Source organism: Festucalex cinctus, chromosome 9 (assembly GCF_051991245.1).
Source record: "Festucalex cinctus isolate MCC-2025b chromosome 9, RoL_Fcin_1.0, whole genome shotgun sequence".
Lineage (NCBI taxonomy): Eukaryota > Metazoa > Chordata > Actinopteri > Syngnathiformes > Syngnathidae > Festucalex > Festucalex cinctus.
The window spans coordinates 6,226,929-6,248,906 of record NC_135419.1 but is presented as its reverse complement, the minus strand read 5'-3'; the positions used below and the strand labels follow the sequence as shown (position 1 = coordinate 6,248,906).

At 37.3% G+C, this 21,978-nt stretch overlaps 1 protein-coding gene across 3 annotated transcripts in view; it reads right to left on the bottom strand.

Moving 5' to 3' along the window:
* Nucleotides 1-21,978, bottom strand: part of pcdh11 (protocadherin 11) — a 156,817-nt gene that overhangs the window by 53,842 nt on the left and 80,997 nt on the right. For all 3 annotated transcript variants that reach the window (XM_077531811.1, XM_077531813.1, XM_077531812.1), the window contains 2 exons: nucleotides 8,311-8,346; nucleotides 1,646-1,844 (listed from right to left, as the gene is read on the bottom strand). In XM_077531811.1, the coding sequence (XP_077387937.1) occupies nucleotides 1,646-1,844; nucleotides 8,311-8,346 (235 nt within the window). The remainder of the gene's footprint in view (nucleotides 1-1,645; nucleotides 1,845-8,310; nucleotides 8,347-21,978) is intronic.

Below are 21,978 nucleotides of genomic sequence, written 5' to 3'. Positions count from 1 at the left end.
TTTACCCCACGTCAGTTTAGGAGCTCCGTAGATATCTGACTCAAATGTATGTGTTTTTTTTATTTTTTCATTTTTTTAACTCTACAAGCGGCTCGATCCTGATTTGAGGATATCGGAATACATGTGCTTGATCTGACTTTCACATCAAACTTATATTACATGTGTTAATTGCCCAACTGTGCCCATGTAGAAATACTCTCCTAATAGCGTGGGCTTCCATTTAAAAATGGATGTACTTTCACAAATATGATCGCAACAGTAAAGTGGGTAATAACTGCAGTGATCGAGCAGGTGGATGTAATATCAGATGTTTATGTCAATGAATATCAATGAGATGATGAGCAATTCAGTCTGTGTGAGGATTAAAATATTCTGTCACCATGGCGAATATTTTTACAGTGAAGGAGAGGTTTGATCACCGGTTGTGTCTTTTGCTCACGCATTTAAACAAGTCACAGCTTCACAGGTGTGTAAATGAATAGGAATGACAACTTGTCTTCTAAATTTAAGATTTCCTGGCGCATCGCATCAGTCTTCTATTAAAAAGCAACAACAGAAGAAAAAAAAATCCCAAATAGGAGGGACCTTTGCATGTAAATGAACAGAAAGCCATCGACGAGATGTCACCCGTCCCATCTAATGTCGAACAAATGTATTCACAATCACACTCGCACTGACACCCCGGGCCCAGACCTGTCAGCGCAGATGCTGGGGAGGCTGATTCACCAAGGACTGTTGTCTCACTTACAGCAATGACACAATAGCTACAAAGCGTATGAAAAGCAATTTAATCCGACCTGTCCTGTAGATTTGAGTTATATTTAAAAAAAAAAAAAGGAAAAGAAAATGAAGACACACGTTCATAGTTTGACACGCCTTACAATGTTGCACATGAACTCGATCTACAGAAAATATTACAACATCCACTGACCAGAATATATATGAGATGTGTTCCGGTACAATATGCGGCAATGGCAGAGTGAACTGGGAGCCAAAGACTTATCCTTGCTGGGGTACATTTATGTTGATTCATCTCTTGTACTAATGGTGTAGTGAAATAGCGGGTATATGTCTGTTGTAGCCCCTTTCCCCGTCAGCCAATTAATTCCTTTTTTTTTTTTTATGTTGTTTATATTTGTGACTTCAATGGTCTGTTTTATGGAGAACATCAGTGGGCAGCAAACTAAATAGCGACAGCTGTCCTGTGAATTATTTGATTCATCTCGAATCACCACCAAAATTAAACAGGCATAACTCCCCTCAAATTGGACAGCTTAGTGCTGCATACTGGTATTTACAATACTTAGACAAACAACTATAAAGTGACGATAGCAATACACTAAAATGGTGAGCAAATATTTATTTTAACACACGCCGATGGAATACTAAATTACTATAAATATAAATTGCAAACGCTCACGTCTAGGTATATCCCTTGTGAGGAGAAAATCAATTGTTGTTTATTAAGTATAAATATAGCATCCTTAATTGCAAGGCAAATATACAGTAAAGGCCATTCAGACCCAAATCGTTATACTGAATAGCAATTTAAATTGAAATAGTGAGAGTTACACACCTCTTTAGTTTAATAATAAAAGTTGCCTTGCAGAAATATCTCAAACTATGAGGAAAAGTAAGTACTCACTTGATTCGGGGTCGGAGTTTCCGTCTCCCTCTGTGCGACTGTTAGGGGATGTTTGCTCGTAATACTCCTCATGGGGGAAGCTGAGCGGAAGAGCCTGGGAGGTGCTGGCCGTACTACTTGGTTCTGGATCGCCCAGCCCGCTGTCACTGCAGCTCTCCTGGGAACCATCTGGAAGATGGAACGTCACTCGGCGCTGGGTCTAGGAACACGGTGAAAAACAAGAAGGCTTCAATAAAAAATATTCTCTTAAAAAAAAAAAAGGTCATAAAAGAATACTAAACAATAGTGATGTGAGCATCCTTGGTCTCAAGTTGTGCCTGCACGTATTTTTTTTTGAAAAATTTCCACTCATTTGACACGTCTTCTGTTGATTACATGGATTGCGACACAGTACAAGGACGGTAGATTTTAAAGTGTAATGATTCAATGCACTCACATCTTTTAAATCAAAATCTATTATTGGATTCAGGCACAAAAACTTCCATTTCTGGTGTGATGAGCAAAGTATGGCAATCCTAAATCTTTGCTTGTGTTGTTACAAGCCATTATAAAACACTGTTATTGTCACATGCTTCCAGGCCAGCTATGAAATATGTCAGAATTGCACGCTTTTGCCTACAGTATATACCAAAAACAATAGAAGGTATTCTTCAGTTTGTGTGCGTTTGGGGCCTGCACCAAAAGCAGGGTCTCACACAGGGTGCAATTCAAGCTGTTCATGAGATTTCTACAATATCATGCTGTGACCTTTCTTTTGAGCCAAGAAAGAGAAGAGGCTTCATTTCACGGCATCTTAAAACATGTTAGTGTTTTCTCAAGAAAACAAACCCTTTACAACAAGTCGTAGCATAAAGGCACACCGGGTAATCTCAATTGATGGTTTGATTTTTACTTTTTATGCTTTATAGTTTTTACACTATATTATTATATATTATGTTTTTTTGGGCCATATATATATATACATGTTACCAGAGAAAAAACAAGGGCGGGAGAGAGTGAAAGTGGTTGTAAGGGTGGAGAGTGACATTGAGGTAACACCAGTGGTCATTATGCTGTGGCATGAATTCCTGTCTTCACGCAATTCCCTGGGTAACATGATAATGCATCACACTGCTGTGGTGTAGGGACATAAAGAACACATAAAATGTAATTACACCCTCGGCTTCAGTTATTGCGGTGAATTTTAGTCATCCTATTATCCAACCCGATAACAGATTTTATTATTTATTTATTTGTTTTTCGTGTGCAAATCCAACTGGATCATAAATGACTATCTTGATTTTCTTCATTGCTATAGCAACCAAATTGCATTGGAAGTGTTGAATTAAAAACACAATTAATAGACGTTCCTGTCTCCTTCCAGCTCCTGCGGGGGGTGTCTGTGGGCATACATATCTTTCCGCAGCTAATATGGCGCAGAGATAACTCAGCTATTGTTCTTTGGTAGGACTGAATGACGGGGGAGGGTTGGATTAATAAAGGATGTACCATGGGTAAATGATAATCTACCAAAAGGGAAGTGCACAACAAGTGCATTTCAGAAACAGTTTCAATTGCTTAAAAAAAATAAAAATAAATAAATAAAAATATATATATATATATATATTTGTGCCTTTTACGCACATGGGAGAATGTTGCTCATAATGTAAGTATAGGTAATGTGACTGCATTTCACTATAATTGTAGTGGTTAGGCTTGGCAGAGATATATATTCACAGATTGATTGTTTTTGTTTGTCTTTGAAAAATGACAAGAAATACACTGCAATGATTTGTGGTGAAAATGAAGAATGGCTGCCAAAATGTGGGATTCCCTCAAACGTTATTTTCTCTCCCTCTCTCTCTCTCTCTCTCTCTCTCTCTCTCTCTCTCTGTCAGGCTTTCAGAGCCAGAAGAGCTATAGCAACACCTTGTTGGCTAAATCCTATAGCGGTGTGTGCCATGCATACCAAAGCTTTCGATGCGTCTAAATATCGTGTCGTTCTCAAACAGCTTTGACAGGTGTTTCTCAAATGAGTGGAGCGTGTACGCAGACACAGAGCCCAAGTTCCGGCTTAAGAAAGAGCCCACTTATGGAGGCTTGGCAGCGCTACAAAAAAGCATTCTTCCTCTCCACATGATTCTAATTATTGGAAACGTGTTTCGGCAAAGGCATCCAGAATCTATTAGAACAAACAGCTGTCCGTGACAATTAGGCCAGAATCATTTTGCATAAAGGAGTGTCTTCCACTATAAAGTTCTGTTTCTTGAAGCCTATTTAATGATGGTGCTAGGTGATTAAAAAAATAATTGAATTTAATGACATTACTTACAATTAAATTCCATTAATCGGTGTTAAATTGTTACATTTTGCTACAGGGGTGAATCAAATGTAAATACTAAACGACAAGCATTAAAAACAAAACAAAAAAAACAAAAAAAACATTCACAGAGAAGTCAAGGTGAGTGTTTTACTAAGCGCTATCACTTATTTAAAGAAGGTGCCAGAAATCCATAAAGCAAAGACAAGCTGTGGTAAGAGATATCAAGACCAAACAAAGCCTGTTCAGCCAGATAAAACAGCGCCTTGAGAAGTATGTACACAGAGATAAACTGAACAGAAGCGTGTGTGTGCCAAGTTCTGCCACAGAACAAGTCAGCCAATCCAAAACATTCCCTCCAGTAACCATCCGGGCGAAAAGCAGATGGGGCTGATTCGTGGGTTACCGGATTAGAGGTCCGTCTTACTTAGCTATGGACCAAGTAGTATCCGCTGGCGTCTTTAGCAGGGTACAGCTTCTGTATTATTGCTAAATATACTTTTTAAATTCTATTTTCTACCACACTCTAAATCAGGGGTGTCCAAACTTTTTCATTTGAGGGGCCACATACGGAAAAATCAGAATGATGAAAGGGCCACGTAATGTTAGGAACAAAAATTGTTTAGTCCTAAAAAAAATTGTACAAATAATTTATTTGTGCTTTTGCATATTTAGAAAAATGCTATAGTACATAAACCAATTTATTTGTAATATGGCAGTAGGGTTATTATAGTTTTGGAATTTTTTTAATTTAGTTTTTATTTTGTTTTGAGTTTTGTTTTTTAAATTCAGTTAGTTTTAATTAGTTTTCAGGGTGGTTCTGTTAGTTTTTATTAGTTTTAATAAATGCTCAGTTTTAGTTTTTTTTTACGTGTATTACTTGTGGCAATATTTAAAAAATACCATGGGAGCGACGTCATCTGAAAGTGTTTTTTTATTGGTTGCTGCTAGATGATGTCACTTCTATGTGACATACTTTCATTTTTTTTTATTTTTTTTTTTTTTTATTTTTTTTTTTTTTTTTTTTTCTAAGAGCTCAGAATTGTTCATTCGGTAGTCTTACCGATTCAACGTCTTGTCATCATTGCTCTTTTCTTTTTTTTTTTTTTTTTTTTTTTTTTTTTTCTTTTTTTTTTTTTTTTTTGTTGTGTGTGTGTGTATGTGTGCGTGCGTTTGCGTGCGTGCGTTTGCGTGCGTGCGTGCGTTTGCGTGTGTGCGTTTGCGTGCGTTTGCGTGCGTGCGTGTGCGTGCGTGCAAATACTTATAAATTTATACTCATTCATTCACCTAAAACCTTATAAATATCCCATTACCCTTCGCCTTAACCAGGTATTCAGAATCTTGCCAGAGTCGTGAGATTTAAATGGTCAGGAGACCAGAGAAAAGGTCAGAAAAAAAAAGAAATAAAGAGAAAAGAAAGGTAAATCAAAGTGACATCCAGCACCGACCAAACACTTCCTGCCTTCCCCATGATTACAAAATCAAAGTCTTACGCCAACCCCGGAAGCCTCTAAATTCCAGCAAATTTAGCGAGATCTCAAGAGCCCAGAGGAAAAACTAAAGAGAGGAAGGAGGGAAGGATCGATAAGGCAGAGTGAGATCAATAGAAGCCAGTACATCCAATCCATCAAAGTGAAGTCCAGCACCAACAAGACCCCTCCTGCGTGGTTACAAAACCAGAGTCTTATGCCAACCCCAGAAACCTCATACTTCTAATAAATTAAGATCTCAAGTGACCAGAGGAAAAACTAAAGAGAGGAAGGAGGGAAGGATAGATAAAGCTATGTGACATACTTTCAAATGTCATTATTCTGGTTCAGATCAAAATAAATCGACAAAAAATTACATTTAAAGTCATCCGCAAAGTCTCATGCATTAACTTAATTATCAAAGACTAAAATGAAAGGAAGTTTTTGCTAAAATTATAGTTAGATTTAGTTAGTTTTGTAAACATAAAATGTAATTTCAGTTAGTTTTCATTTTTTTAAAAAGCATTTTCGTTTTTATTTTATTTCCTTAAGGAAATTGTTTTTTGAATTTTAGTTTTAGTTATTCGTTAGTTTTTGTTAGCTAAAATAACCTTTAATAGAACTTGTATTAAAATTAAATGTATTGTAAAATATTTTAACTTAGTCAAATGCCATTTTTAGCATATGCCGCGGGCCACTGAAAAATGGACGGCGGGCCGCAAATGGCCCCCGGGCCGTAGTTTGGACACCCCTTCTCTAAGTCGAGCACGCCTCACTATGAGTGATGAACAGGGCATATTTGGGACTTACTCAAAAAGATGTAACAGATGAAGATCACCACCTCATGGGCACCGGCCTCTGTATGCACACTAAAGTGTTTTATTTTCTTATGTGGAGAAACACTCACACGACACAAGAACGGCAAGACATTTTCTAAAAGTCGCCAGACCCTCCACAGATGAAACATCTTTACAGTTTTTCTCTCAAAGCCTTTTCTTTTTGCTTTTTTAGAGGCATTTGGTGATATGTTGCTGCGTGCGTGTGAAATGGACAGTTTGCGTGAACACGCAAAGAGGAGGTGATGCTGGTGAGTGGGTCCAGGGATTAGTGGGAGATTCTATGACAAATCAGATGAATTATGTATCAATTTAGCTGAGTTATGTTATATTGTCAGCTCCTCTGTAAAACTGTGACGGCATTTTGACTTGGATTTAACATACTATATTGACGTATACAATAAATATAACACTCCTAATTTGGCAGCTTTGTTTAGAAATGTGTTTATATCCACAAGTTTAGCATATATAACCTTCTGAATCGCATCTTTACAGATTTTCCTTTTAAACGGTCACCCCAGTCTATCAACCTTTGCCATGTAAGCCTATTTTCTACATCATCCTCTCCATCTGCCTTCAATGACTTTCCTCACTATCCCATTCAACCTTCGGCTTCTTCCTGGAAGGTTGATCCTCATCATCCTTCGACCACTTTTCTCAGGAAAGTCAGCCGAAAAATATTCTTTGCAAAAATATGTTGGATGCGTTCCCACTAGTTAAACACAGAATTCTAATTAATATTGCATTTGTGGAATATGAATTAAGCATCAAAATCCACCCATTTTGGTCCATCTCAGGGGGCGGACATTTTGCCACCAGCTGTCGACAGTAAATAACATCGCAGTTGCTCAAGGCTCAGGTGATGACCAATCACGGTTCACCTATTTCCTGACTTTGGTCATGTGACATTGGCAAGCTGAACCATGACTGTTATCTGAGCCTTGAGCAACTGTGATGTAATTTTCAGTTGACAGCAAGTGGGAAAATGGCTGACCCTGAGACGGACAAAAAGGGTTGGATTTTGCTTCTTAATTCATATTTCACAAACAAAATATTAATCAGAATATCATGTTTAGACTAGTGGGGCTGCATAGAACATATTGTAAAGAACATTTTTGGGTTGACTTTTCTTTAATGCAGTGCTTCTCATTATTCTTTTTTGTTACTCCACACCAAGGTCATTTTAGTTCACAAAAACTAACAAAAAAATGAAAACTAAAATTCCAAAAACAATTTGTGAACAAATAACGCAAATGCTGTTTAAAAAATGAAAACTAACTGAAATTACATTTTATGTTTAAAAAAACTAACTATAATTATCATGAAAATGTCCTTTGTTTGAGTCTTTGTTCATTAATTTAATATATTAGCCCATTGGGATGATTTTAAATGAGATTTTAAGTAGATTAATTTTGATATTAACCGGAATAAAGAAAGTGTGTCGCGTAGAAGTGACATCATCTATCAGCAGCCAATAGAAAAGCACCTTCAGATGACGTCGCTCCTAGGTGACATTTTTTTCACGCTTGATAGTGGCACAGCTTGCGTGCTTTTTCTATTTAATGCTGTCAAAATGCAACATTAGGTAATACATTTGTTACTTCTCTAATTTTACCATGGTGCTTTTAAAATATTGTACACGTTTTTAAACTAAAACTAATACTGAAACTAACTAAAACTAAGCATTTTTTAAATAACAAAAACTTGTAAATACTAACAGAACCACCCTGAAAATTAATTAAAATTAACTAAATAAAAAAAAATAAAATAAAAAAAATAAAAACTCAAAACGAAATCAAAACTAACTAAAATGAAAATTCCAAAACTATAATAACCCTGCTCCACACTCCCCACCACCACAAAAATGAAATTCCTTTATGGGGTGTTTTAAATGTAATATGACTTGATTGCTGCATTTCAAGTTTAGTCGCTGATTGAAATAAGATGCAAAGCCTCTAAAATGAGACATTCCGTGATATAACGTATCATGCTTTCGCCATGTTTATAGGAGAGGACGCACAAGGAAGAGCACAGGAAGGAGCATATGAGTGCATGACTTACATTCACAGACGTTATCTTCCCAAGTTGACAGGCCTCCTGCAAGGACAGAAGAAGAGTCGCTTTAGATCAGCATCTCACTGTGTCTGACAGAGAATTTACAATGTAAATTAATACCTAGAGCCAACAAAGGAACCTGTGTCAGGAACTTTCCAGCTTCCCTAAAGCCACCCAGTTCAACAATTGACAACCTCATAGATTTAAAGCGGCGTCTTTGTTTTTAGTTGGAATTGAGGTTTAGGATATATATTGATTTCTCATTCTCGGTGCAAAGCACATTTTTGAGAGCCTTGCAAGCTACCTCACTGAGTACACAATCTCTCGCTGAAAATGCAATGAAAGGGAGGGAGGGCAAAACCCGTCCTGACACTAGCCATACATCTGACACTTTGATAAAGATGTTTTCTCTACATGTCAAAGAAGAAAGTGAGCAGAATATCAAACAACACATCAAAAATGAACAATACACACAGACAAGCTTCTAAATTGGGAACAAAAGACACCCGCAAGCCCGCAAAAAAAAAAAAAAAGAAAGAAGAAGAAACGCATCATCTCCCTGAGGACTGAGATAACTCACAGAGAGATAAGTATTTAATTTTTAATCACCATTTTTGTTGTCTTTGTACTGTGTATAATAATCTGAGCACATGACTTGATTTGTAAAGAAAATAGAAATCTGGAGAGGAAGAGCCACTTAGACAAGGCGAGCAGGACTGATGGGGTGGAACGGTACAACAATGACGAGGAAATAAGTTCGTGTCACATGATTATGTTGCCATAACTGCTCACCGAGGGATGCTTGCTCTAATTTAGCAACGGAAAAAAAAACCCAATCTATTTTATTAGTGTCGTTCCGATACCGATACTAGTATCGGCTGAGGTGGCGATACTGCATTAAAACATTGGTATCGGTATCGGTGACTACTCACAAGTAACATGCCGATACCATTAATTCCAAAGCTAATATAGGATCTTTGATGCAGCATGTGTCTAGCTCGTGTGCGACATGCTCACTGCATGCCGATCTAAGATATCCTATTGGCCCTTGAATGCTCTGAACCAATGGCAGGACAGCTTTTTCATAGTGAGGGAAAAAAAACCTTAGGTATCGGTATGGTATCGGTATCGGCCGATACTGCAAAGCTGGGTCTCGGAATCGGTATCGGGGGCCCAAAAACGGTATCGGAACAACACTATATTTTATATAGATGGACATATACACATATAGTGATGTTTTTTCTTTATCTAAGTGTAAATCCTCAGCTTGTATATTGAAGACAACTTCTTCGCGACAAAGACTAGACTGATCAGGCTAGAAATGTTGAAGATTGTGAACATGTGAAGATTCAATTTTGGATTCATTTGACCCACTTGCTATTTGGGACAAAAAAGACCCAAGTCATGGTGATGGAAAGGTGCTCCTAATACATCCGTACAGGGATGTCAATCTCATTTTTGTCACAGGCCTCCTTGTAATTATGATTTTCTTTTCCATGGAGGGTCATTATGACTGAAGCCATATAAAAGTATGCCTCATATTATGACATATCCACAAGTTGTTGGCTAACTAGTTTTGCAATCAGAAGCCAGTAAAAAAAAATAAAAATGGTTTGATCAACAATTTTTCAATTATTTTAATAGGGCAATTAGTAACAAAAAAAAAAAGCTTGCCATATTTTAGTATTATTAGAAGTGAAAACAATTTGCAGTTTTGGTAATTGTTTATTTTGGTTTGTCCTCGCAGGCCACATGATTAAATGAGGTGGTGGGCCGAATCGGGCCCCCAGGCCTTGAGTTTGATACGTTTGCACTTTCTGAATTTCTGTACTCTGGATGTCAATGTAACGTTTTATATTACATCCTTGTAAAGCAATACAAATGCATGTAGACCAAATGGCTTATTTGCATACCGGTGACATGTACCTTCTGTCTTAATATATGTTCTAACCTTGTGGCCTTTACTTGGTGCTGTACACATCATGGTTTCACGATCACATGACTTGATGAGCATAATTAAAGTAGTATATGTCATACCGATGGCATATTAGTATGCATTTGCATTTCTTAGCTTGCGAACGTTTGTCAGGTCCGTTTTTTGACAAGTGGCTCATTTGCATCCACTGACTGGTCATTTTAATTCGGGATTTTATTTAAGGAAAGAGGCATGTTGTTTCTTCTCCAAGCAATGTTTTATTCAACATCTCGTGACACACGCTTCATGTTGGAGACCTCGCCATCCAATTAAATCTATGGTAATGCACACAAGGGGTCTGAGAAGGTGACCTCAACATTCAAAATAGTATTTGGAAGTATATAAGGAGAAGTAATACGTTTGATTGCTTGAGAATGGCTTTTGTCCTTTCTTCTTTTGCACTGGGCGCTGACCTTCTGTATCCGAATGCCTCCCAGACAAACATTTTCAGAGTTGGATAGAGTCCGGCTTTCGCTAAGTGCTTTTGTTGGGGAAGCACATCAAAGTAGAGTGGATGTCTTCGCCGGCAAAGCCACTACAGCTTTGATCACTCCAGGCACTCTGATCATTAAAATATTTTATAAATAATTGATTAAACCACCAGACCTCATTGTGCTCTGCTTCTGTAGCCCAATTTTTTCAGTTATGGGTAAGGTGAAGCAGGCAAGGGTGAGGTTATTATACTATCATTAAATGTATATTTAAATATTTAACACACATACACTCGCCGAACATTCCATTAGGTAGTAGGGCCGCTAATGAGATCCAATGCAAGAGCTGCATATATATTTCAGCTTTCTAAAAGATAATGACTATAATCACTATATACAGTTCTGTATATATCGTTAACAAAGATAAACATTAGCTAGCACATATTGCTATTAAGATATATATTTTTTTGCTTTAATATTGCTATTAAATTCACTCCCAGCCATTTTCACAGAAGCAATCCCGTTCGCTCCCGGCCGTTTTACTGGATTTTGGGACACTTAAAACTTAAAAAAAAAAAAAAAAAAAAAAAGGATTTACACGTTATTGGGAGCAAATGAGTTAAGATGTGTGACCTGTAGCTGAGTTTTTTGACACTGGGCATTTCATTCCAAAATTCCTTAACAGTCTTGAGATTTCGAAATTAAATTTACATTTAATGTTACTGTCATAAATTCAAAACAACCTGTACCCGGTGTTGCAAAGCAGCCCAAAAACATAGCAAGGCCTATTCCATGTACCACAATAGGAACAGTGTTGTTTTCTTGATGTAACTTGCCAAAAAGATCCAGTTTTGTGTCCTCTGCCCAAAAAAGGCATTCCCCCTGAAGCTTTGTGGCTTATCAGTGTGCATTTTGGTAAATTCTATTAGTTAGTTGTAAGTTATTTCAGTGACCGATGTGCCATTTCCTTTTATTCACAGAAGTGTGCTAACAATTTAGCCGTTGTCTAGTATTGCTTGATCGCTAGTGTGTGTTGAAAGATCAAAACATTACAATAAAACAAATTATGCAAAAGTCTGCCTCTTCATTTCTTAAAGAAAATTGAGGTTTATGATGTAATAACTCGAATACCCGCAAAGCACCTGACAAGCCCTCTTCCTGGGGTTCTCATAGTTTAACACTAATGGGTTATGCTGCTTACAGCGTCCCACACAACAGTTTACTTCATGGTGTAAACACCTTTGAAGGTGTCAAAAAGCACAAGAAAGCATATTCGGCGAGCAAATTCGTTGGAACTGCCACAGCTTGCCCTTTAATATTTCACTTTTGTTCTAATTCTGCGTCCTTTGTTGTGGCTTGCTGTGGCGTTCTCCTGTTCTGTTCAAACGGTCCCACTGCATTCTGTCAAAAGAATGGTCAAGTGGGATTCAGGGTGAAGCCTCTGGCTATGGTCACAACTATTTCATTGAGGGGAAAGCACATGTGCCAAGTCATTATTCTTGGTTGAATACAATAATTGGACGCGAATGGCATCACTGTCAGTTGCCATCTGACGTAAATTCAAGCTTAATTCACACATGAAATTCAATTAAGCAGAATTCGATTTTACTCAATAATGTGAGGCATTTAAAATCACCAAGTGGCAAAACCTATGAAAAATATTTTTCTATAGAGGTACTATAGTGCGATCTGCGAAGACAGATGGGATAGGCTCCAGCACCCCCACGACCCTTATGAGGAATAAGCGGTTATGAAAATGGATGGATGATACTATAGTGCTCCAACTCATGCCTTTTTTCAGATCAAGTGCCATCCTTTTTTTTTTCCCACTTTGTGATGGGATTTTCCACTGGAGTAAAGTAACAAAAATTAGAGCCGATGTACCTAAAGAGTAAAGCCATTGATTAAATGGTATAAGAACTTAAATTACTAATGAGAACGCCAGCAAAGGGTTACAAAAAGTCTGAACAAACACCCAGAAGCTCACATGAAGGCAAACACTTCTGACATAAAAATTCTAGACCCCACCCCTTAAAGGCACACAAGTACTACAGCTGTTTTTTTTTTGTGACTTGAATTGTCCCAACAAACAAATGAAACTTGAAAGTTGAAGTACCAATATATTTGTATGGCTGGAAACATTTCTTATTTCATTGCAATCAATTGCAGATCGGAACAACCATCTCACTTAATAATGTTGTCTGCATTTGTATGCAACTTGAATGCATGTCATCAGTTTCTACTTCTCACATTTTATTTGTACAAAGCAGGAGCGGACTGGCCATCGAGATTTTTCGGAGTTTCCCGAATGGCCAGGCCAATGTTGGGGTAAATGTCGTTGGCGACCATGTACACTGCCTTCCCTCGTCGACCAATGGCGAATAGTAATCGTTGGCTGTGGACCACCATCCAAACAAGCCACCACCCCGTTGACGAATTACATTTGGCACGTCTGTTGTCTTTACTCCCCAACCAAATTTTGTACAGTCCCTCGCTGAGTGTTTCTGAAGTGGCATTCCTCCCAAAATTAATGGCGCAAAGTAACTTTGTGTGTGACTTTGGATCTGAGAATTCTTTTTGAGTTCACATTGTATGACATCATTTCCATAGAAATACAATTCATGAAAGTGGCAGTTTTAGCGTATTGGGTGAAATGAACTGGACTGGTCAGGACAAGGTTGAACACTAGATTTCGCTCCCAAAAGTCAAGTCAAGGTTGGTATATTTAAAGCATGGAGGAGTATACATATATATATATATATATGTTTGGTACCTAAAACAGAACGCCGATTGTGTTCAACAATGAGATTGTTTACTTTCACTTTGTGCTTTGAAAGTCTCAAATCACATACTAAAGACCATATTATAGCAAACTTTACTCACTCATTAAACAATTGCAAGTTTGGTGTTTAAATGTTTCCAAAACATGCTGTGACATTACCTTTACGCTGCATACGTATTATGAAAAGTTGAAGTTTAAAAAGAGAGCTAATTAACTTCTGAGTTATGCACACAGTCACAGAGGAATAACTTGGACAAGCATGCCATCTGCTCATTTTTGTGCAGGCTGTAACGTCCCAGCCAAGAAACAGCAAGCAGTGTTCAAGTGTACATTGTTTTTTCTCCCTTTCGTGATGAACGCAGCTCACCTTTGTCAGCGGGATAAAACTGTTGCAAACAAAACACCTCCTCATCAAAACGGTGCTAATAAAGTCTTCAATACACTTAAGGATAGACGTAGATGAATTGAATCCCCATTTGCCTCTGGTGTTCAGCTGTCCAAAGCGTATTGATGTAGCCTGCTTATTGGCATTCAATGAAAGAAAACCCTCTCAGCAAACCACACCAACTGATCAACAGTAAATTCTCTGTACTTCACTCATGTGCAACTTTTTGCAAACAAATTGTGGAAAGAAAGTTGAGAGTGTAACAATAATTTAGTCATTTACAAGAGGACAGCCTGTTACATTCTAATTAGTTTATTATTACCTACTAGTGCTGTGTTATGTGCTTTTCCCAGAGACATTTCAAAAAGTGAACCGTGATATGGCGAGAAAATTCTGACTGAAATCACATCCACTGGAGAAAATGAAAGGCAAAATAGACTGGCAATGTATCATAAAAGTGTTTGGACTGTTGCAGAAATGTTCTGACCTTCAAAACACCCCTGCCATTAAACATGTACTTTTTTTTGTCCTTTATACGGTTTTATTTCATTGAACAAGAATCACAGTCCTACCAAAGTGACACATTTTGACCGATTTAAAACACTGCACGCCCTTCCACTGACACACCAATTTGTCTTCTCAGGGAAGGTATTAAACGAGTATGATAAGACACATAGCTGCAAAGTTATAATTAGCATTCATTTAATACCTTATGTCAGGAGATTACATGCGCGGTGCATGGCATCCAAAGCATACTTTAATCACAGGGGATGTAATTGATTAAGTATATGAGACCAGCTAGCAGATGATGAGGATGATGCTCTAAATCCATGTTAAATCAAGCCAGCCCCTTTCCTAAACAACCCGGGATTAGTGGCCAAAAATTACCAACAGCAGTATTTACTCATCTCACATCTACAGTAGAGCCGCTTTCCAGCAGATCGGCCCCCACCTCTCGAATTTTCTCCCATCAGCAAGCATCTGTAACATTGACTCTCATCAAATTGCGATTTATTTATTTGGTTTTTCATTACAGCCACCCTCTGGATTGTATTTTTTTTTAGTGCTGTCAAATGATTAAAATTTTTAATCTGATTAATCACACTTTTTAATTTTGATTAATCACGATTAATCAGCTAAATTACTTGCGTAATATAAAATACAAAATACCGTAATATTTTGACTAGGGCTGTCAAAGTTAAAGCGTTAATAGATTAATTAATCACAAAAAAATTATCGCATTAATCAATGTATTTCCACAGATTAATCACACTATTAATTTTGACCGCAGATCCTTTTTAGCCAACAGAGGATGGTTAGGTTAAAGGTAGCCGTTCGAGTTTGAGCAATAAACATAACTACATGCATTAAAGTAAAGCATTTAATAAATGTTTACACATGCCGTAAGTCTTTTTTTCCCATTTTAAATTATGCAAATAATTAATTGATTAGAAAAGCAGGATGAGTTCAGTGGATATACATTTTTGAAGATATTCTCATAACATTAAATGTTGAAAAAATTAACACATAACAGGTGTGCTTCAAATTTAGCGGGCAAAATAAGTTGGGGGGGGGGAGTGGGGCTTTTTAAGTCAGTGATTAATCATGATTAATCAAAATTCTAAGATGTGATTAATCTGATTAAAAAATTTAATCGTTTGACAGCTCTAATTTTGACATTAACACATTTTATAATCTGAATGTCATTTGCAAACATTGATTAAATGCATGTACGCAATTGCATGCATGCGTGTATTGCTCAAAACGTAACAGCATCACATCAATTGGGTGCCATTCAGCAATTATTAATTAATTCAACACAAATTACTTTTGTTTCATCTAAAGTCCCGTCGAGGTGTTTTCTAAAGCGAAATTTACCACCGACCGCACCAACTGGAGTCACCCCGCTCATTTTGGAACAACAGGCGTAGGAAATGCCGTGCATTGACCTCATCACTGACCTGCGCAGGCAATGTAACCATCCGCGCTTACGTTCAAGGCTCAAGTGCGAAGAAAGGCTTTAACTTTGACAGCCCTAATTTTTTTTTTAAAGGCAGGTGTGAACAAGATGTATTCTTAGTTGATTTTGAAAATGGTGGACTACAGCGACCAATCCAGGGTGTACCCCGCCTCTCGCATTGAATCAGCTAGGATAGATTCCAAAATAGAAATACAAATCCAGGTTAGCAATATGTGTACCATTATTTTTTGTAGTGGTGTAAAAATCCATCACAGTGTTGTAATACAGTGTAGCAACATTATCAGCAGATGATGTCGTAATATAGATATAGTAGTGCATATCATCGCAAATGGCTGCTCTTGGTGATTACCTGCTTTAAAGTGTCACATTTTAACACGAGCCCATTGAGTGACATTCATCACAACTCGATCCCTAATGAGCGAGATGACCTTTCTTCAAGGTTGAGCACATCTTCGCCAAAGAATGTCTCCGTGATGCATAAGGAGCCTTTCTGAGTACTCCCTTTGGCTGAGATAATAACTTCATCATAATTAGCTTTTAGTACTCAAGAGTGTTGAATTGTGGGTTGCAGTGGGATCTGGGCTGATTTATTGCTTGATTTAATTACGTATCAAAATTCAATTAGACATGCTTTCAACCAAATTCAAAGTGATTTTTGTCAAGCTGTCCCTTGAAATCAGGCGCAGCTTGAAGGACATTGTTCCTAATGCAGTTAACTTAATAATTATCCATTACTAAAAAAAAAAAATATTCACGCGTCAAAAAGGAAGAGCTTGAAAAGTTCAAAGAAAGAAAAGGAAAAAAAAAAAGGCCATGTCAGTTTTAGAGACATATTTTTCACCCCTTTATTTCTCACTTCACAACTTATGTGACTTCAAACAGCATCAAGTAGCAAGCAATCTTGATTCAGTGCTGATCTGCAGAGGGTTGCACGTACTTTACTAAGTGAAGACAGATGACAAAATGCTCTTTGAGGTTGACTTCTGCTGAGGAACTATGGCTTTCTTTACCCACATCCCTGCCCGCCCCGTACTGCTTCTGAACTATGCAGAGAAAAAAAAAAAAAAAAAAAAAAAAAATTATATATATATATATATATATATATATATATATATATATATATATATATATATATATATATATATAAAACGTGAAAAGAGGGTGTGAGCTGATTTGAATAAGTGTCACACCAGTCACCGGGAGTTACATTGATCTTTACTACTATGCAAATTTCAAATGTCACAGTGACTATCCTGAGGAGCCAAGGAAGTGGTGGAATATTTCAGCTGGAGGTCTCCCACTGACTGAATGGTAAGCCTTTACAAGAGTGTCAATATACTCATTGACAATTTTATTAGGTGGACCCCAGCTTTCCTGTGGAGGGAAGTTTTTACTCTCACTGTGGCTTGACTTTTCATTCTGTCAGATATGTTTATTTATTTGACATCTCAGAGGTTTCCTGCACTGGATTGATCGCCAGCGATCACAGGGCACATCAAAAAGAGTACTGTTTAAAAAGAAAATACAAATTGCAGATTAAAGCACAAAGAAATGGGACACCACATTATAATTCACATATTAACCAAAAACATCTGTGGTTGTTGTGATTACCCATTATTATGATCATCAGCTTCATTATTATTATTTAACTCTTTGACCGCCAAAAACGTTTAATAACGATTAGTAAAATCACAAATGTATGCTGCCATAAACGTTAAACGACGTCATCTAAGTCCCCCCGCTGCAATGTCTAAGTGCAGCTCTGCCTGGTCAATGGGTTGTGGAATCAAAAACATTCACTTACTATGGCCAGCAGATGGCAGCATTGTATCTCTTTTTGTGAATGATCAAAGTCTCTGTCAATATCAAAGTTTTTTTTTTTTTTGATTACTGTGGCAGTTTAAACAGGCGCTCACTTTTTCCACCGTGGTCAAAACTGTGAGCAATGATGTAGCAAGAAATAGCAGATGAAACAGTAAAAATATCATACTTTATTTCACAATCTTCAGTTCTTTGAATAAAAGACATTGCTTATTTTTACGTAATCTAGTTGGTTGACATTCTAATTGACATATTCATGCTGAAACATTCTATAATTCATTTGATATTAATACTGTCAGATTCATTGTTTACATGTCACAATATGAGATGACTCATCTCTTATGGAAGGAAACACTAATGCAATTGTCATCCCCTAGCCACGTACAATGAGGACATAATACATATGCATCCACCCATCCATCGTCTTTACCGCTTATCCTGACTAGGATCAAGGTTGAGCGGATGCCTAATCACAGCCCAAGATCAAGATATGATAATTACATGACTAATGTCGCAAAAAATAATCACCTGAAATTATTTAAAACAAAAAAAAAAGGATATTACACGTACTCAAATCAAGCAATCAACTTTACAATAATCATTAAAATATTGAAGATTAGTTGAAGTATCGTAAGTGATTTTGAATCAATCATTAGTCCTCATTGGAACGATTGTGCATATTGTACCTTGGGGAAGGGACAGACATGTACCGGTAATCTCACTGGACCACTTTTTTTCTGACAAAGTAGGTTTGAAACAAAAAGTCATTATGTGTCCCTTTTTCAATTATCACGTTCATGTGGGAGTCTTTTCAATTAAATACCAAACAGGCTACAGAACAATCAGCCATGACTGATTTACATTATGGTTCCATTTTAGTCTTTTGTATTTGTCACACTTTTCAAGTACATTTGTGCATCTTCTTGACTGATGGGAAACAAGTGTTTTAATTAATTTGGGTTATGAGGCTTCAGAGTTTGTTCTTTGCATTTCAATTTCCCTGGAATCGATGAAGTATTCCAAATATGTATCTACTTAATAGCTATAGGAGAATCATATTGGAAAATACATCTGCCCAGTAGTATTTTTATTTTTTTATGTTAGGGCAAGCAAGTACAATACATACAATGGGTACTGCACCATGTGCACAACTATTCTGACCACTGCTATTAAAATATCAAGAGTCAACATAGTTAACATTCAAGAGAAATGCTGCTCCATCCACCGTTCCTGTAGAGACCAATGCCAAGTTCATAAATATTTTAATCATATTTTGTATGTTGTCAGGTAATCCATATACATGTCGATGGCTTGCCGGATGATTACATCAACATGTGGATGTTGTAACACTCCTGGCTGTTCCTAATGATTTCTTAAACATTGTTGAATTTAATATATAAAATGTCAAAACCTCATATTCATATGAAAGGAGGATTGGCTTGCTAAGTCATACATGCATGTATTATTAAAACTGTTATCAAACATCTTTGTTGGCGTCTTTTGGCATGCAAGTCAATACCATTGTTGGTTACATTTGTCTGAAAAAGCCCAACATAGAGCCTGACTTAAATGTGAAGCATCCGTGTAATACACCGTTATTTATGAGTTGGACTGCTTGTGAGATTTTTTTTTTTTTTTTTTTTTTTTTTTTTGCACACTTGGTGGATTTTACTCTGCATTTTTGACAAACACACACCCACGCAGGGTCAAAGTGGGACTCATTTTGAGTCCTGGAGTTTAATGGCTCAGACCAGCCCACTTTAGTTCACAACGTTGTAATGATGATGTATCATTTTACTCATAGTAACTTATCAGGATAACATATGTTACCATTTATTATTAGGGAGCTAACATGGCACTTCCGGTTTGTGTTCTTATTTGAAATCAATTCACAACACTTCTGGTATACTACTGAGAAAACCACACACAGTAACACATCAGACAAGAAAGGATTTGTTAAAAAAAAAAAAAAAAGTCACGTAAAACACAAACTAAAATGCTTAGGTAAAAACATACTATGCAACGTTCATTTAGCCTAAATAAAGTGAAAATATATTAAAGTATTTTCTAGGGATGTAACAATATCTGAACGTCACGGTATCATATCAAGATATGAACCTCACAATATGATAATTTCCACAATATTGTGAGGAGGTTGGCAATATACAAAAAGCTATTGTATGAAATAAATAAATAAAAAGATTATGATGAGGGAAAAAAACACACAATATTGTGTTTTTGATTTTTTTTTTTTTTTTTTTTTTTTTTGTACATAACAGCAGTGACAAAGAAAATAGACTTGGCCAGTTATTTTATGTTAAATGTTTCATCTAAGAATGCTAATTAGCTGAGGTCCTAATTATACAGTACATATAGTTGAAACAGACCAGGTAGCATTAACCTCATTGCAGATAAACGACCTATGATCACTATTAACACTTCACATTGAGGCACTTACTTGCTAATGCATGCACTTATTGGAAATCGAGTCAATTTGTGGAGGAACTCAAATGTGTTATGTTCCCCTTTTTGTGGCGATTAGCATGGGTCTGAAAGATGGGTGGCCAAAACATGCCTAATTAAAATTAAATTACACTAATAAGCAAACCACCAGAGGGTGCTGGAACTGCACAAATGGAAACTGACCTTTTTAACAAATGTGTTGCTTTTAATGTTGAAACATGACGGTGATAATATTGTGGCAGTTTTATAATCGTAATATTGGCATTATCGTTACATCCCTAGTAATCTCCAAGATCGTTAACAGAACCTTTAGCAACGTTAGAACTGATCTCTACTCTAGTCTTTAATAATTTAGCCCCTGGACTACTTTAGTACTTTGGCTCAGTTCCCATCTGTACTTAAAAGATCAAATTGCCCTGTCAACCATCAACAGTTTAAAAAAAATCTTCTCCAAATCATAACACAATAAATGAAACAAGATCTGAGAAAGTTATATAGAAGGAGCAAAAATTCCACTATTTAAAATTGCATGTGACATGGGGCGTTGAGACCCTTTGACCTCCAGCAGATTTAGCCCCCCCCCAAAACCTCCCTGCCCCCTCATATACACTATAGCTCCAGAGAAAGAACAGAGAACCCGCCTCGTGCATACAGCGACACAGTGCTGGTAAAAAATGGATCAAAACACAGAAACAAGTCTCCCAGTATCCCCGTTTGCTCTGCGCAGATCTTCCGCAAATATTATGTTGCTGGAAAACAGCATTGTATCTCTCTGGCAAAAGCTGGAAAGCCCTCACCCGAGTGGTTCCTTCAACGAAACAAACTTCTCGTGATCGGACTAATTTCCACCATTTGGTCGCAAATCGTATTAATATCTTTGTCAAAGGCAAACGTGTGCTGCAGGAGGCCCACACTGTGTGCGTTTTAAAAATCTTGCTGTTTCCCTGGCCATAGCCAAGTGCATTAACATATGTTCTCACAGTGCATGGCGCTACTCTGCATCGGTAAATGCTTATTACAGCAAGATGCGCCCCGGCACTCTTCCGCTGAATATCCATGAGTAGTAAAACACATTCATATTGGCCCTCTCAAAACAGTGGGGTTGTGTCCCACATGACAGGGGGGGGGGCTCCTTAACATTTTAGTCTGAGGCCCCCTTCATCATATTGATATTCCTCCCCTCACACTAATGGTGGGAGGTAATAATGACAAATAAAGGCAAAATTGCAACTGCATGGTACACAGTCAGCATAATAAGGTCATCAGCTGGTAATGTGTTGTTTTTTCTTCAATATTTATGCCTTTTTAGCATGCAGAGTCAAATTCTCTCACTATGGGTTACATCTCCAAAGGCTGTGCCAGTGTGAAATATGCAAAGTTAAAGGGCAAGAAAAATATCCCGAGCGATGTAGCATGCTCCTGCCTGGTGAGGTTGCACACAGGTAATCACTTACAAATGGTTAATTCCTCTTGTAATTCCATTTGCTTTTATTTGTCTACAATTTCCTTTCTCTACTATGCCATAGGCTCCAAGGCATTTACAAATCATGGCATTTGTGTCATGGGATGACTCAATTTATTCAGCACAACCACAGCCTTAACAAAATTATGTTCCTAAGATTAAACACAAAAGTAAAACACAGTAAATAAAATAATAATCTTCATTCTTCACATTGGCATTTAGCATACTGTTGTTTTATTCCCTCTTGTTGCACAACCTACCAACATACCCCCCCTGGCGACAAATATGATTTGGCGCATGTCCGCCATCCCCCCCACCCGCTGCCCATCTATTGACGAATATTTTCCAAGGTTGAATTTTGTTCCCACTGCGTA